Source organism: Capricornis sumatraensis, chromosome 6 (assembly GCF_032405125.1).
Source record: "Capricornis sumatraensis isolate serow.1 chromosome 6, serow.2, whole genome shotgun sequence".
Taxonomy (NCBI): Eukaryota; Metazoa; Chordata; class Mammalia; order Artiodactyla; family Bovidae; genus Capricornis; species Capricornis sumatraensis.
Genome location: NC_091074.1, coordinates 114,890,330 through 114,906,139, shown reverse-complemented (window position 1 = coordinate 114,906,139; position 15,810 = coordinate 114,890,330). Strand labels below are relative to the sequence as shown.

Below are 15,810 nucleotides of genomic sequence, written 5' to 3'. Positions count from 1 at the left end.
GCCTGGATGTCCCCTCTACCTTCAGTAATACACTGCTCTCCCAAGCCTGCTGAGGTATTCCCAGAGGATGCTAGCAGAAAGTCAGGGCCACTGATCAGTAGTGATGAAGCCACTCCTCCTCTCCACCCACACGGTGTCAGTGGGGAACAGAGGCTCTGCACACCTACTGTTCCCATCCAGGAGGGTATCAGCAGAGTCCCAGTAGGGACGCAGATTCCCACCACTCCCAGGCACAACGAGGAGGACCCTTCCCTCTTGGGTATCCGTGGAGGCCAAGTGGGGAAACTGGAGTTCTGCCTCCTCCTGCCAGTTACCAGCTGTGTCTCCCCTTTCCTGTGCTGGAGCGGTGTCAGAAAAAGCCAGATTAAAAAAAGATATCTTTAAGATTCAGAATTAAAAAAAAAATAATAATATAATGCTGCAAAAGTCTAGGTTTCCATTGGGAATCACTTGTCATACTAAGAATAAGAGCTAGGGAGATCTCAGAATGAAAAAAGACAGCCAGTAAATGCTGCTACCAAGATAACAGAGATATTAGAATTATCTGACGAATATGCTGGGATAGCCCTAATAAAAATGCTTAAACAAGCAATTATAAGCACAGATTAAAAAAAAAAAAAAAAAGACAGGAGAGAGGGAGAAAATCTCAACAAAGAACCAAAAAAATATAAAGGAGGAGCAAATGGAAATTATGTAACTGAAAAATACAATAAATGATTTATAAAAAGAAAGCAGTGAATTGACTCACCAGCAGAATGGAAAGGACAAGGAAAATAATCAGTGAACTGAAAGAACAATAGAAATTACCCGCTCTGAACATCAAGAGAAAATAGATTGCAGAAGAAAATGAACACAGTCTCATGGGCCTGTAGGACTGGGAAAAAAGATCTAACATTTGTGTCATTGGAACCCCGGAATAAGAGAAGAAACAGCGGGACTGAAAAAGTACACAAATGAACAATGGCTAAAAACTGCCCCAATTTAGCAAAATGAATCATTCTACAGATTCCAAAAGCTGAGAAAACTCAAGGATAAACACACAAGTCCACACCAACACATCATAGGCAAATTTCTGGAGAATGTCTTTTAAAAAACCCTTAAAAACAAGGAGAGAGAAATGTCATCTCCAGGGGAAAAACCATTTGAATGACAGTGGATTCTCATAAGAAATCATGGAGGCCAGAAGGAAGTGGCATAACATTTTGCAAGTGATGAATAAAAAATAGATCTGTCAACCCAGAAGCCTATGTCCTATAAAATAATCCTTCAGGAATGAAGGAGAATGAAGATATTTTAGGATGCAGGAAAACTAAGAAAATGTGTCACCTGTAGACGTTTAAATAAATGCCTAATGAAAGTTACCAAACAGAAAGGCAATCATAAAAGAAAGAATCTTGGAACACTGGAAGGCAAGAATGAACACGGCTATCAAAAATATAGGTAATCGCATTAGACCTTTTTTCTCCTCTTGAGTTATCTTCATTGTGTTTTTATGATTAAAGCCAAAATGATAGCAATATCTGATGTGCTTCTAAATACAGCCCACCCAATATCCCAGGTTTCACATCTACAGATTCAACAACCTCAGATGTAAATTTCCCAGTTGGTTGGATTTGCAGCCAGACAGCCTGCAGATGTGGAGTGTCTGTAACTGTGTTCATTGTACCAGGCCATATGAAGGACTTAAGTGTCAGTGGAGTTTGGTATCCATGTGGAGGGAGTGCTGGAACCAGTCTGCTATGGATGCTGAGGGACAACTGTGTATTTAGAAGAATATTTAAGAAAATTACCACATCCTCCTGCACCGTTGGTTTCCCTGGTGAAGTGAAAGTCACTCAGTCGTGTCTGACTCTTTGCGACCCCATGAACTATACAGTCCATGGAATTCTCCAGCCAAAAATACTGGAGTGGGTAGCCTTTCCCTTCTCCAGGGGATCTTCCAGTTCAATTCCTGGGTGGGGAAGATCTGCTGGAGAAGGGATAGTCTACCCACCCCAGTATTCTTGGGCTTCCCTTGTGGCTCGGCTGGTAAAGAATCCGCCTGCAATGTGGGAGACCTGGGTTTGATCCCTGGGTTGGGAAGATCCCCTGGAGAAGGGAACGGCTACCCATCCAGTATTCTGGCCGGGAGAATTCCATGGACTGTATAGTCCGTGGGGTCGCAAAGAGTCAGACATGACTGAGTGACTTTCACTTTCACTTTTAAGAAAATTATGTTATAAATGGGTAAGGATAAAAGGACATAAAGAGAAGTAAGTTTTCTACACATCAATTAAACTGGCAAATATTGTCACCAGTACACTAGGTTACATTATGCATACTAGAACAACGACTAAAATCTATACCAAGATGTGTCCCCAAATATCATAGATACATTAAAATGAAGTTCTAAAAAATGCTCAAGTAACCCGCAGGAAGGTAAGGCAAAGAAAGCAGAGAAAGGAAAAGCAGAGACCAGTAAACAGAAAACAAGCCAGTAGACTTAAGTTCCAAGATATCACTAATCACATTCAATATAAGTGATCTTACTACACAAATTAAAAGACTGAAATTGGCAGAGTGGTTGAAAATCACGACCCAAGTATATGCTCTCTATGAGGAATTCACTTCACATATAATGATTTAGGTAGATTTGAGAGTAAACAGCAAAAGACATATATATAGCAGACAAAAGCTGAAGTAGCTTTATTAATATCGTAAAGTAGGTCTTAGAGCAAAGAGAAGGACTCTGAATGTAATAATGAAAGGGTTGTCCACCAGGATGACATAGAAATCATAGATATTTATGCACTGAACAACAGAGCTGCAAAATGTATGAAGCAAAAATTAATTGGACTGAAAGGAAAAATAAACTAATGCATAGTTATATCTGGATCCTTCCATAACCCCCTCGCCAACAACTGATAGAACAGTTAGAAAGTGAACAATGTTATAGATTAGCTTCGTAACACCTCTGACTGGAAGGATCTAGTTAACATTTATAGAACTCTCTGCTCAGCAGCAACAGACCACATTCTTTTTAAGTGCCTATGGGACATGTATTGAGATAGACTGTATTCTGAGCCATGGTAAAAATCTCAACAAATTTAATGAATTTAAATCATACAGAGTGCGTACTCCAGCCACCGCAGAATCAAACTAGAAAGCAGTAATAGATCACACCTGGAATACCTAAGCACCTAAATACCTGAAAAATACTCAGCATATTTCTAAATAATCTATGGGTCGAAGAGGAAGTCTCAAGGGAAATTAAAAATACATTGAACAGAATGAAATAAAAAGACAATATATCAAAATTTGTGGGACACAGCTAGCACAGTAATTCATCCTTTTCCTTAAAGTGAAAGTCTTTATATTTAATGAGGAGGAAATTTATAGCCATAAATGCATATATTAGGAGAAAAAAGTTTCAAATGAGTAATCTAAGTTCCTATCTCAAGAACCTGCTAAAAGGAGAATAATAAACCCAAATCAAACAGAAGAAATCAATACAATCGAAAACAGAAAAAAGATAAAAATCAACGAAACAACAAAACAGGTCATTTGAAAATGTCAAGAAAATTGAAAAAATAAACAAAATGGCAAGACTTTTAAAGAAAAGAAGAGGGAAGACCCACGTTTTCATCAGGAATCAAGTGTTAGTCGCTCAGTTGTGTCCAACTCTTTGTGACCCATGGACTGTAGCTCGCCAGGCTCCTCTGTCCATGGGATTTTCCAGGTGAGAATACTGGAGTGGGTAGCTGTTCGCTTTTCCAGGGGTTCTTCCTGACCCAGGGATCAAGCCCACGTCTCCTGCATCGCAGGCAGATTCTTTACTGTCTGAACCATTAGGAAACTTGAAGAAATAAACAAAATAGCAAGACGTTTAAAGAAAAGGGAAGACACAAGTTACCAATATCAGGAATAAGACAGATGATATCACTATAGACCCTGCAGACATCAAAAAGGTTAATAAAGGACTGCTACAAATAGCTATACCCACATATATTTGACACCCTAAATGAAATGAACTACTTCCTTGAAAAATGCAAAATACGACGATTCACCCAATATGAAACAGATATTTGAATTGCCCTATAACTTTTGTTTTTAATTTTTGCTGAACTGGGTCTTAGTTGCAGCATACAGAATCTTTGATCATCATTGTAGCTTGCTGGATCTTAGTTACAGCATGTGGGATTGAACCCAGGTCCCCTGTCTTGGAAGTACAAAGTCTTAGCCATGGACCACCAGGGAAGTCCCCCTATAACTTTTAAGAAAATTCAAAATGTCACTTAAAAATTCCCCTCAAAAAAATCTATAAGTTTGGATAATTTCACTGGAGATGCAGACCTCAGGGTATGTCTCACACCTTGTATAAAAATTAATTTGAAATGCATCATAGAATTAGAATTAAATGTAAAACCTAAAGCTATAACACTTCTAGAACACACACACACACACATATATGAGCAACTATTTGAGATTTGAGCTTGGCAAAGTGTTCTTAGATTCCAAGATATAGTTTTTATGATCCATAAAAGAGAAAATGATAACTTGGATTTCATCAAAATGAAAAACACTTGCTCTGTGAAAGCTCAGTGGAAGATGATGAGAAGACAAGTTACAAAGTGGGAAAGAAAATATTTACAAACTGCGTATCTGACAAAAGTCTAGTGTCTGGAATATATAAAGAACTCTCAGACCTTAAGGATGATAAGCAATCCAATTAGGAAATGAGCAAAAAACATTGAGAGACATCTCACTGAAAAGGATATAGAGATGGCAAATAAACCAAAGATGTTCAGCATCATTAACTATTAGGAAAATGCAAATTAAAACCACAGTGGGGGTATGACTACACCCCTGTCAGGGTGGCTAAAATGAAAAAATATCCACAACATGAAATGTTGACAAGGATGTGGAGAAACTGGACTGCTCATATTTTGCTTGTGGGCATTTAAATTAGTACCACCACCCTGGAAAAGTTTGGCAGCTTCCTAAAAATATTAGACATGCAATTATCATACAACTGAGAAATTATACTCCTTGGCCTTTGTTCCCCCCCAGGGGAATAAAAACTTATGTCCCCACAAAAAAAAAACCCTGCACACCAGTGCAGCTTTAGCACTTACCACGTGGTGCAACTGTAAAGAATCTCCCTGCCAGTCCAAGAGATGCCAGATATGCAGATTCAATCCCTGGGTCGGGAAGATCCCTGAGAGAATGAAATAACACCCCATTCCAAGTATTCTGCCCTGGGAGATTTCATGAACAGAGGAGCCTGGCAGGCAGCAGTCCATGGAGATGCAAAGAGTCGGACAAGACTGAAGCAGCTCACACACACACACACACACACACACACACACACACACACACACACAGACATACACACAGAGACACAGACACACAGACACACACAGACACACACACACAGACACACACACACACAGACAAACACACAGACACACACATACACACAGACACACACACACACAGACACACACACACAGACACACACACAGACACACACACACACACACACACACACACACACAGAGTCCCTCCATACCATAGCATAATACTCTTCATTTAAAAAGGAACTAAATATCAGTACATGAAACCACCTGGATGCATATGAGAAATATGCTAGTGAAAAAATTCAACTCCTGAAAAGTTCATTTGATTTATGATTTTATTTATGTAACAGTGTTGAAATGACAAACATTATAGAAACAGAGAACGTACTGGTTGTCGCCAAGTACTCAGGAAGGGAGTCAGGTGAGCAGTGGGTGTGGCTTTAAAAGGGCAAGAGGAGGAATGAACGTAATGGTGGAAATGTCCTGTATGTTGAGTGTCTGTATGTATATCCTGGGTGGGATACTTTACTATAGTTTTGCAAGATGTTACCATTGAGGGAAACTGGTAGCGCATCATATCTTTCTGTATTGTGCTGTGTGTGGTTAGTTGCTCAGTCGTGTCCGTCTCTTTGCGACCCCATTGACTGCAGCCCGCCAAGCTCCTCTGTCCATGGGGATTCTCCAGGCAAGAATACTGGAGTGGGTTGCCATTCCCTTCTCGAGGGGATCTTCCCAACCCAGGGATGGAACCCAGGTCTCCCACATTGCAGGCAGATTCTTTACTATTTGAGCCTTATTTCTTAAAGTGTCATGTGAATCTCTAAGTATCTCAACATTTTTAAATGCAGAATTAAAAAGAAAAAAGCACAGTTCTCTGATTACACTTGTCCTATAGACCAGAGTTTGCCAAGCCCTGGCTCAAGTGATCTGGTCCCTTCCTACCTCTCCCCGCTTGCCTCATACTAACCTTGTTTATTCCTGTCTCATGGAGCTTCGGCTGCATTGGTCTCCTCTGTTCCATCGATAGGACAACACTGTTCCTGACTCAGGACTTTCATACTTGCTATTACTTCTTGGATAACTCTCTCCACTTATATTCTGTTGGGAGATTCTACTTACTGTTCAGGCTTTGCTCAAGCATCCAGTTTATACCTCTTTGACTCTATCCCCATTCACTTTTTATCATATTGCACTTTTGCTGTACTCATTTATGGATGTGAGAGTTGGACTATATAAAGAAAGCTGAGTGCTGAAGAACTGATGCTTTTGAACTGTGGTGTTGGATAAGACTTCTGAGAGTCCCTTGGACTGCAAGGAGATTCATCCAGTCCATCCAAAAGGAGATCAGTCCTGGGTGTTCTTTGGAAGGACTAGTGTTGAAGCTGAAACTCCAATAGTTTGCCCACCTGATGTGAAGAACTGACTCATTTGAAAAGACCCCGATGCTGGGAAAGATTGAGGGCAGGAAGAGAAGGGGACAACAGAGGATGAGATGGTTGGATGGCATCACCGACTCAATGGACATGAGTTTAGGTAATCTCCGGGAGTTGGTGATGGACAGGGAGGCCTGGCGTGCTGCGGTTCATGGGGTCTCAAAGAGTCGGACACGACTGAGCGACTGAACTGAACTGAAGTGAACTTTTGTTGTACTTCTTTACACTATGAAAAAAATCATTTTACTTCCTGTTAATTATTTGTCTTCTCTCTGGAATTTATTCCCCCTGCGAACAAGATCTTTCTTGTGTTCTTTTCTGCTGCATGTCCAGCACCCAGCATGTGTGCTTAGCACTGAGCAGACGTTCAGTATACGTTTCTTAAATGATCCAGTGAAGGACTTAGATGGGTGAGAAAGAAAAGAAATGCTGACAGTCCCACTTAGGCTTTGTGGGGGAATGGGTTCATCCATGTATCGTTTGTTCCCCATACCCATTCTTTTGTGCTTCATTCATTGAGTGCTTGTGATGTGCCAGGTTCTGAGGCAGCTGTTCTAGGTGGTTTTCTCACAGGGTCTCCAGAAATGCCTCCAAGAAAGGCGTTCTTATTTCTATCTTACAGAGGAGGAGCCTGAGACTGTTTCTGAGGGGAAGCACTTGCCTAGATGCTCAGCATCAAAGGCCTGTGTGCAGTTCAAGACTGAAATCACCCTTGTCTCCTGTCTCATCAGGTCCCGTCTCTAAGCTATTCCTCCAATTTAAAGAAAGCAAGCTGAGGCCCAGCTCGGTACAAGGTCACCGGGCAGATGAGTGGTATTCCTGGGGAGGGTTATGTTCTTCCTCTTCCTAGAAAAGAGAATGTCCCTTTTGCTTCAGTTACATCTGTCTTCCCTGTAAAAATACATCTCTGACCCAAGCCCCCCTCCTTTGACACTCCCCAGTCAAGCACGTTTGCAGAATTTCCATTTTCCCATTCAGATTACACCATGCTTCTTCACATTTCCTGGGTAACTCATTCTCTGTCTAACAGATAGGTGTATTTCTCATTTCTCAATCTGGATCCTAAGCTCCTTAATCATACCCAGAATGGCAGCTGGCAGCTAGTGTCTGCCGAACACCGTGCCAAGCGCTTGATATATTTATCTCACTGTATTAGTTATCTATTGCTGTGTAACAAATTATCCCCAAATTGGGCAGCTTAAAACAAAAGGCATTTATTATCTCACACCAGTTCTGAGGATTAGAAGTTTAAGAGCAGCCTAGCAAACTCAGTGACTTAAGAAAATAGAAATGTGTTCTCTCGAGGCTCTGAAGGCCAGATGTGTGAGATCACAGTGTCAGCAGGGTCCTGCCCTGTCCTAGGGCTCTAGGGGAGAATGTCCCAGCCTCTCTGGCTTCTGGTGGCTGCAGCGTTGGGTGACTTGTGGCCACGTCACCCCAGTTGCTACGTCCTCCCCCCACACACACACATGGACCTCTCTGTATGCAATCTCTCTCTCTGCTTCCCTTTTAAAAGGACCTTTGTGACAGCATTTAGAGCTTTTACTGTAGGAGGTAACATTCATAGGTTCCAAAGATTAGGATGGGGATCTATCTTAAGGAGGCTTCCCAGGTGGCGCTAGTGGTAAAGAACCCGCCTGCCAATGCAGGAGTCATAAGAGACGCAGGTTCGATCCCTGGGTCAGGAAGATCTCGCCTGGAGGACAGCGTGGCGATCTGTTCCAATATTCTTGCCTGGAGAATCCCGTGGACAGAGGAGCCCAGCAGGCTCCAGTCCATGGGTTTCAAAGAGTCAGACATGACTGAAGCAGTTCAGCATGCACGTAGCACATGTGTGTTACCCTCTCACATGACCTCATAGGTTTGCCATAAAGGTTAACGGAATTAAATCAGATAAAGTGCTTAGATTATGCTTGGAGTATAGGATGTATTGTTTTAAAGAACAAGAGTGGTGGGGAATCAGCAGGGGATGATGAAAAGAATCGTGAGTTACCTGATTGAGCAGTATTTTCTGTTACCTGGTGAGAAGGTCAGCCTTCCCTTCTAGCACTCACCCCTGAGTTTTACAGACAGACAGCCCAGCCTTGGGTAGCAGCACATGCTGTCAAATGACCCCATGACCAAGTGCCTTTCTGGCTGACACTAAATGTTCTGAGACAAGCAGGGGCCTCCACTGAGCTTGTATTAATATGTACAGCACTTCACTCCCACGGAAAATTGATTTTTCTTTTTAAGCACAAAATGTAGCCAGTTTTATAACCTTTCTGCCGCTTGACAAAGGCCATTTATAACCGACTCTCTGTCACCCCTCCTGGCGGCAGTCTCAAGTGTCAGGAAGAACTCTCTCCTGCATCGGTAATTATGAGTTCTTCTTAGGCAAAATTTAATTTCCAAGAGAGCTGACCTTTTTTTTGTTACTGTGGATTTTGTAAATTAACTTTGGGGTGTGTGTTTTGTTATTGATGTTGTTCAGGATGATGGCCTAGGGAGGAGGGAGGGGACAGGGAAGCTGGTTGGGAGGAGAGGAACGTGGGGAGGGCATTTTAATCAGCAATGTCCAGTGATGGATGAAGAGGGCTGGGCTCCGAGCGTTAATCTTGGTGGACAGGAAATGCCAGCCGGATGACTGAAATTAAAACCTAGTACCTCATTTTCTCTCCTGAACCCAGGAGAGTTGGGACTGTGTTCTCTACCTGCTGGACTGGAGATGAGCTCAGCTTCATCAAATGATAGGAAAGTAGATTAAATAAGTAGGTGGTTTTCCTGAGGCTCTAAGAACTTCCATTCACAGAGCACTTAGCAGGTGCCAAAAAGAGCAAAAGGAGCCTTCGCCTGAGATCACTCTAGGTGGGAATCGGTGAGGTTTTTAAGGAACCAGAGGGCAGCCCATTTGGTTACCCAGAGGAAGGTGCCTGTGGCTAGACAGAGGCTTTGAAATCATCTGTCCATGGGATCAGTAGCTGGACTTTGGCTGTCAGCTTTAGGAAGGTTCAGTTTGCTGCTGTTGTTTAGAATGCGTTTATTTGCACTCAGGAGTGATACTGTTTAGAAATATCACACTGGTGGCCACTAGGAGGATGATAGAGAGGAGGCCGGACTGGAGGTTAGCAGACTGTTTAGGAGGCCTTTTGTGGAGATGTACAAGTCTCATTTAGGAATTCAGGCTCTTCAGGCTGGAGAACAGGTGACTCATTCAAGACAGGAAGGAAGGAAGAGAAATTACATTTGATGAGCACCAAGTTCAGTTCAGTTCAGTTCAGTCGCTCAGTCGTGTCTGACTCCTTGCGACCCCATGAATCGCAGCATGCCAGGCCTCCCTGTCCATCACCAGCTCCCGGAGTTCACTCAGATTCATGTCCATCGAGTCAGTGATGCCATCAAGCCATCTCATCCAAGTGCATGCCAAATTCCAAAGTAAGTTATGCAGCCCCTGTGATTCAACTTAAGCTTGATACCAAATCCGCCGAAGCAGGTGCTGGCTGAGCTTAACAGATAAGGAAGTTGAACTCAGAGAGGGCGAGTAACTTACCCCAGATCAGGCAGGAAGAAGGGGAAGATCTGGAATTTAAACTCATATTGGTAGACGCTCTTAAAAATGTATCTGGCTGCCTGCCCAAGTGACCCAGTGGGGCAATAATAATAAACACAGTACTGATGATGACCCCAGCAAGGTCAGAGTTCATAGCAGCTCACGTCTGCTTGCATGGTTGCCGTATGAGCCATGGAATTCTTAGCACTCTGCACACACGGACTCCCTTCATTCTTACAACTTTACAAGACAGGTATCGACAAAAGTTCCATTTTACAGGTGGGCATACTGAGGTTCAGAGGGGTAAAGGAATTTGTCCAGGGCCACACAGCTATTATTTAATAGTTGGTCAGATAAGCCTCTGTTGTTGTTTGTTTATTTTTAAAGGTTTTTTTTTTTAGATGTAGACTGTTTTTAGAGTCTTTAGTGCATTTGTTACAAAATTGTTTCTGTTTCATGTTTTGGTGTTTTGGGCCACAAGGCACGGGGGAATCTCAGTCCCCCACCAGGGATGGAGCCGAAGGCTTAACCACTGGGCCGCCAGGGAAGTCACACAGTCAGATAAGACCTTGAGCTGCTCTCTGCGGTCCTGACTCCTGTCCCTTCGCAGGGGGTGAGAGGAGAGGGCGTGATGAGACCACTGCCTCTCCAGCCGTAACCTCCCCACTCCTCTCTCTCCTTCTGAGCAGTGCCCCGAGGAGCTGAGGCCCATGAAGGATGGCTCGGGCTGCTACGACCACTCCAAAGGCATCGACTGCTCCGACGGCTTCAACGGCGGCTGCGAGCAGCTGTGTCTGCAGCAGACGGTGCCCTTGCCTTACGATGCCACCTCCAGCACCATCTCCATGTTCTGCGGGTGAGTCTCTGCCCCCGAGGCCCGACCACTCCCTTCAGGGCAGTGCGACAGATGCAGAAAGAACCACAGCCTGGCCCCGGCTGGCTCTGACCTTCACTGAAATGGCCTTTGTGCCTCTGCTTTTTCAGCCCCAGAGGCAAAAGGCAACAGTCTAACCTTTGGATTGGGGATTGAGAAGAATGGAAGAAGGAGGATAAATAATTGATTAGTGATTATAATAAATGGTACACACGTCCAGGCTGCACCCTAGGATCAGGACTCCTTTTCTGTACAAGTCTCCTGCCCTTTCTGCATCTACCCCGCAGCCTGGGCCAGTGTATTTCGGAGATGAAAGCAGGCATCTTGAAGGTGTCTTGAAGGTGTGCTGCTTCAGAATGTGGGCTTAGCCCGGGCTTTTGACCCTGTTTCTGCAGGGAGGAAGCAGTACCAAGTTCAGAGGCTGGTCTTTCTTTGTCCTCATGTCCCTGTTGATATGAATAGTTCACTGGGAGAGGCGAGGTGGAGAGGAAGCAATGCAGACAAAGCTCAAAAAGCTCTCACCCCTGTTAAGAATTCAGCTGAGTGTTAAGGTTGGTACGAGATGGAAAGTGGGTGTCACGTTAGGACCGACTTGTTGAGTGACCTGGGACAAGTCACTCTCCCTCTCTGGGCTGCCTTTTGACCACCTGTGAAGTGCGATCTCTGGGAAAATGATGCCTAATGGTTCTTCCAGTTTGCCTTGTTTTGCATGTTGAAAATGACTGCAGCGTGACCTCTGCCATGGGGAGCTTCTAGGATCGCGTTTGGTCCTTAGCCATCACTGAAGAAAATGGCAGCCTTTTTCCTTCTCTTCATTCCCTTTCTGCTGATGTCTTCATATTAGGCAACTTGTTCTCCTTTTGCCATTCTGTGACTCAGAGAAGTGGTCTTCTGTGTTGTGAGATGGTCAGTCATTGAAGTGTGCCTAGTGCTTTACTGGGCTTCCCAGGCAGCACAGATGTAGAGACTCTGCCTGCCAATCCAGGAGATGCAAGAGGCACAGGTTCGATCCCTGGGCTGGGAAGATCCCCTGCCGGAGGAATCAGCCAGCCGCTCCGGTATTCTCGCCTGGAGAATTTCAGGGACAGTGAAGCCTGGTGGGCTGCCGTCCACAGGGCTGCGAAGAGGCGGACACAGCTGAGCAACTGAACGCACACAGAGCTTTACTAAATAGAAAAGGAGAAAAAAGCATTTAACAACCTTTTCAGCCCCAAGAACTATGAAAGAGGAGGTGGAGGAATGCAGAAGTGTTTAATTTCAGTTTAACAGGAAATTAATTTTACCTGCATGGTTCTAGTCTGTGGGATCTGGTCTTCCTTCTGGGGCTCATTTCAGGGGCTCCCCACCCCAGCCCCAGTTTGCGCTTGGTGCCAGAGGCGCCTTTGAGCAGGTGTTAGAGCAGCTCGCTGGAGGCCCTAGATATGTATCAGTAAAATAAATAAGAAATAAATTAGTGTGTGCAGACCTGAATTTATAGGGTCTCTCCTCGGCTGAAGTGACTGCAGGGCAGTGCTGAGTAAATTATGCATGGGCTTAGATCTGAGGCCTGAATACCGAATCAGCTGTGTTCTTATCATTGCGATTGTACTTGGGGGGAGGGGTGTCCTTCTGTTACAAGTAGCAGTTTACAGCAGGGGACCACAGCAGTAATGGGTTTTGACATAGGAACTGTCTGCCTCTTGTATCCATAGCACACTGCCAGGGTCAAGCGGAATTGGTACACTTGGGTTCCAATCCTGATCACCTCTAACTTTCTCTTAGACATCAGGCAAGACTCCCAGGGCCCTTGACCTTCAGTCTCTAGAGTCTCTAAAATTTTAATAATATCTGCCTTAAACAGTGCAAAGTGCATTTATTACTCCATTTAGGTTAAGTAATGTGTCCAAGGTCACGTGGCGGGTAATGTAGCTTGCCGCTTCTCACTGTGTGACCTGAAGCGAGTTACTTAACATCCCTGTGCCTCAGTTTTCTCATCTGTAGAAAAGCGATGATAACGGTGTCTCTCTATAGAGTTGCTATGAGGATTAAATGCACGACATTAATTGCATCACAATTTATTGTTGTTGTTTAGTCACTAGGTCCTAGGTCATTTCCGACTATTTGCAACCCCATGGGCTGTAGCTCACCAAGCTCCTCTGTCCATGGGATTTCTCAGGCAAGAATACTGGAGTGGGTAGTCATTCCCTTCTCCAGGGGATCTTCCCCACCCAGGGATCAGACCTGGATCTGCTGAGTCTCCTCCATTGGCAGGTGGATGTTTTTACCGCTGAGCCCACCAGGGAAGCCCCTGCATCACAATTTACATTAATATTTATAAAGTGCACAGATGTAGCACTATTAGGTATTTGTTAAATAAAGTAGCTGAAGTGCATGATAGTAAGGACAGCAGGCCTCCTCTTGCTCAGTGACCTGAGGGGCTCAACCTCTTGTCTGTGAGACAAGGACAAAGTAACCGTCCCTGCCCAGAAAGGTTTCTGAAAGTTTTAAATGAGACTGAATTAAGAGAGTGCAGGTGTGCTGTGAGCTGTTGAGGGTCCTCCAAATGCTGACGAACAGGAGGAAAATGGGGATAAAACTCAGGTCTCCTAAAACCAACTGCAGTGTCAACAGTCTTTGAAAATTGTCTATTAAGGATGCAAATGAGAAGTTAGCCGCATTTGTTAGAAGCACTGTAAACAAAACAATGAAAACCATTAGCAGGTACTTGTGTGGAAGTTGGTGGAGAGAAGTGGCAGGCTATTGAATTAAGCAAGGAAAACAAACCCTCACTCAAGGGGACCTTGTTGACTTGTTCAGAGCTCTGTGCCCTTGCTCAGAGTTTCCTGGGTAGCACAGGTTTTGTGAAGCTTTTTGCAGGCAGGTTAACAATAGCAGCTAACACTTACTAAGCACTTCCTATGTGGCATGACTGTGCTAAATGCTTTGATTACATTAGCCCGTTGGATTCTCATAACAGCTCTACAAAGGAGGTACTGATCTCAGCGAGGCAGCAGTGAGAGGTGGCGTGAAGTCAGATCTTAATTCCCTGCCCTGGAACTGAAACTGGGTATCGTGCCAACAAAGGTCCGTCTAGTCGAAGCTATGGTTTTTCCAGTAGTCATGTATGGATGTGAGAGCTGAACACTGAAGAATTGATGCTTTTGAACGTGGTGTTGGAAAAGACTCTTGAGAGTCCCTTGGACTGCAAGGAGGTCAAACCAGTCCATGGGGTCACAATCGCAGTCGGACATGACTGAGCTACTGAACTGAAGTGAACTGATCCTGGATGATAACCAGGAATCCTAGACCAGCAAGGGCTAGAGACTGTAAGCTATTTTTCCCTGGATCTTTGCCCCCGGTGAAAAATACCTTTATCATGGAGGGAGAAACTGTAAATCCAGATACGAAGCTATTATTAGGGACACAGCACAACAACAAGTGGGAGACGACATAGAGACTGTTTGGATGAGGCAGAAGTTAAGACAGAGATGCAAGCCTGCAGTGAAACGGTGTGGGCACAGAGGCCAGCACACTTAGGCACTCAGTTAATGGTAGCTGTGAGGAGTCTAATAGGTATAAAAATGTCCCATTTCATCTTCCAGTGGCTGAATTTTATGTCGTGCTTACTGCTCTATCTCCAATACGTTAGAACAGTCCCTGACACATAGTAGGTGTTCAGTCAATACTTGTTTAATGGAGTTCCTCAATTGACTTGGCTAGGGAAATTGTTTGCTTCCAGCCTTTTCAGTTGTATTCCCAGCTGTGTCCCTGTTCCTGGACTGTGCGCCTCGGCTTCAGCTTCTGGAGTTTTCAGCATTGCTCCCTCTGCCTCCCCTCCATCTCTCCTCCCCGCTGCCCCTCGTTTCTCCCTGGCTCTAGCTTGCACGCTGTTTTATTTTCAAGTCTCGGTATAGATGCTATCTTCCCCAGCAAGTCTTTTCTGAGCCCCAAGAGAAGGGCAGGGAAGAGATGTGCAGTTACCGTGGAGCTGCGTATATAATGGCTTGTCCTTCTGAGTGGATAATATTTAAATATTAGCTTAATGCTAACAGGGGCTTCCCAGGTGGTGCTAGTGGTAAAGAATCCACCTGCCAGTGCAGGAGACATCGGAAACCGGGGTTTGATCCCTGGAAGAGGAAATGGCAACCTACTCCAGTATTCTTGCCTGGAAGATTCCATGGAAAGAGGAGCCTGGTGGGCTACAGTCCGTAAGGTTCCAAAGAGTCAGACATGCCTGAGCAACTGAGCACATACACACACACAGTGTTTATCAAACGAGGTTAGGGCATGCGCAGAAAGGACTGTTTTTCTTATATATATATATATATATATTTTTTTTTTTTCCTTTTCTTCCCATAGGCCCTCTTACCAAGGACGGGCCGTTGACATTTTGTCTCCAATTCTAATTTATCCCAGTGACATCTTGACGCCTCTCGCAGATTGGACCTCTGACTTTCTGTCCTGGTTGTCAGCCCTGGTGAGGCTGAATGCCTCAAAGCTAAGTGAAATGGCCTTTCTCTGGGGTCGCTCAGGTCCCATGCCCCTCCGCGCTGCAGCCGCTTCGCCCTGTTGACTTACCTGCTCTTCAGTTTGGCCCCTGGCACGCTGTACGACCCTCACAAGCAGGGACAAAGTCTTAATCACCTGTGTGTTCTC

At 44.4% G+C, this 15,810-nt stretch overlaps 1 protein-coding gene across 3 annotated transcripts in view; it reads left to right on the top strand.

Moving 5' to 3' along the window:
* ASTN2 (astrotactin 2) overlaps nucleotides 1-15,810 on the top strand; it is a 1,028,625-nt gene that overhangs the window by 646,816 nt on the left and 365,999 nt on the right. For all 3 annotated transcript variants that reach the window (XM_068974208.1, XM_068974207.1, XM_068974206.1), the window contains one exon: nucleotides 10,991-11,157. In XM_068974208.1, the coding sequence (XP_068830309.1) occupies nucleotides 10,991-11,157 (167 nt within the window). The remainder of the gene's footprint in view (nucleotides 1-10,990; nucleotides 11,158-15,810) is intronic.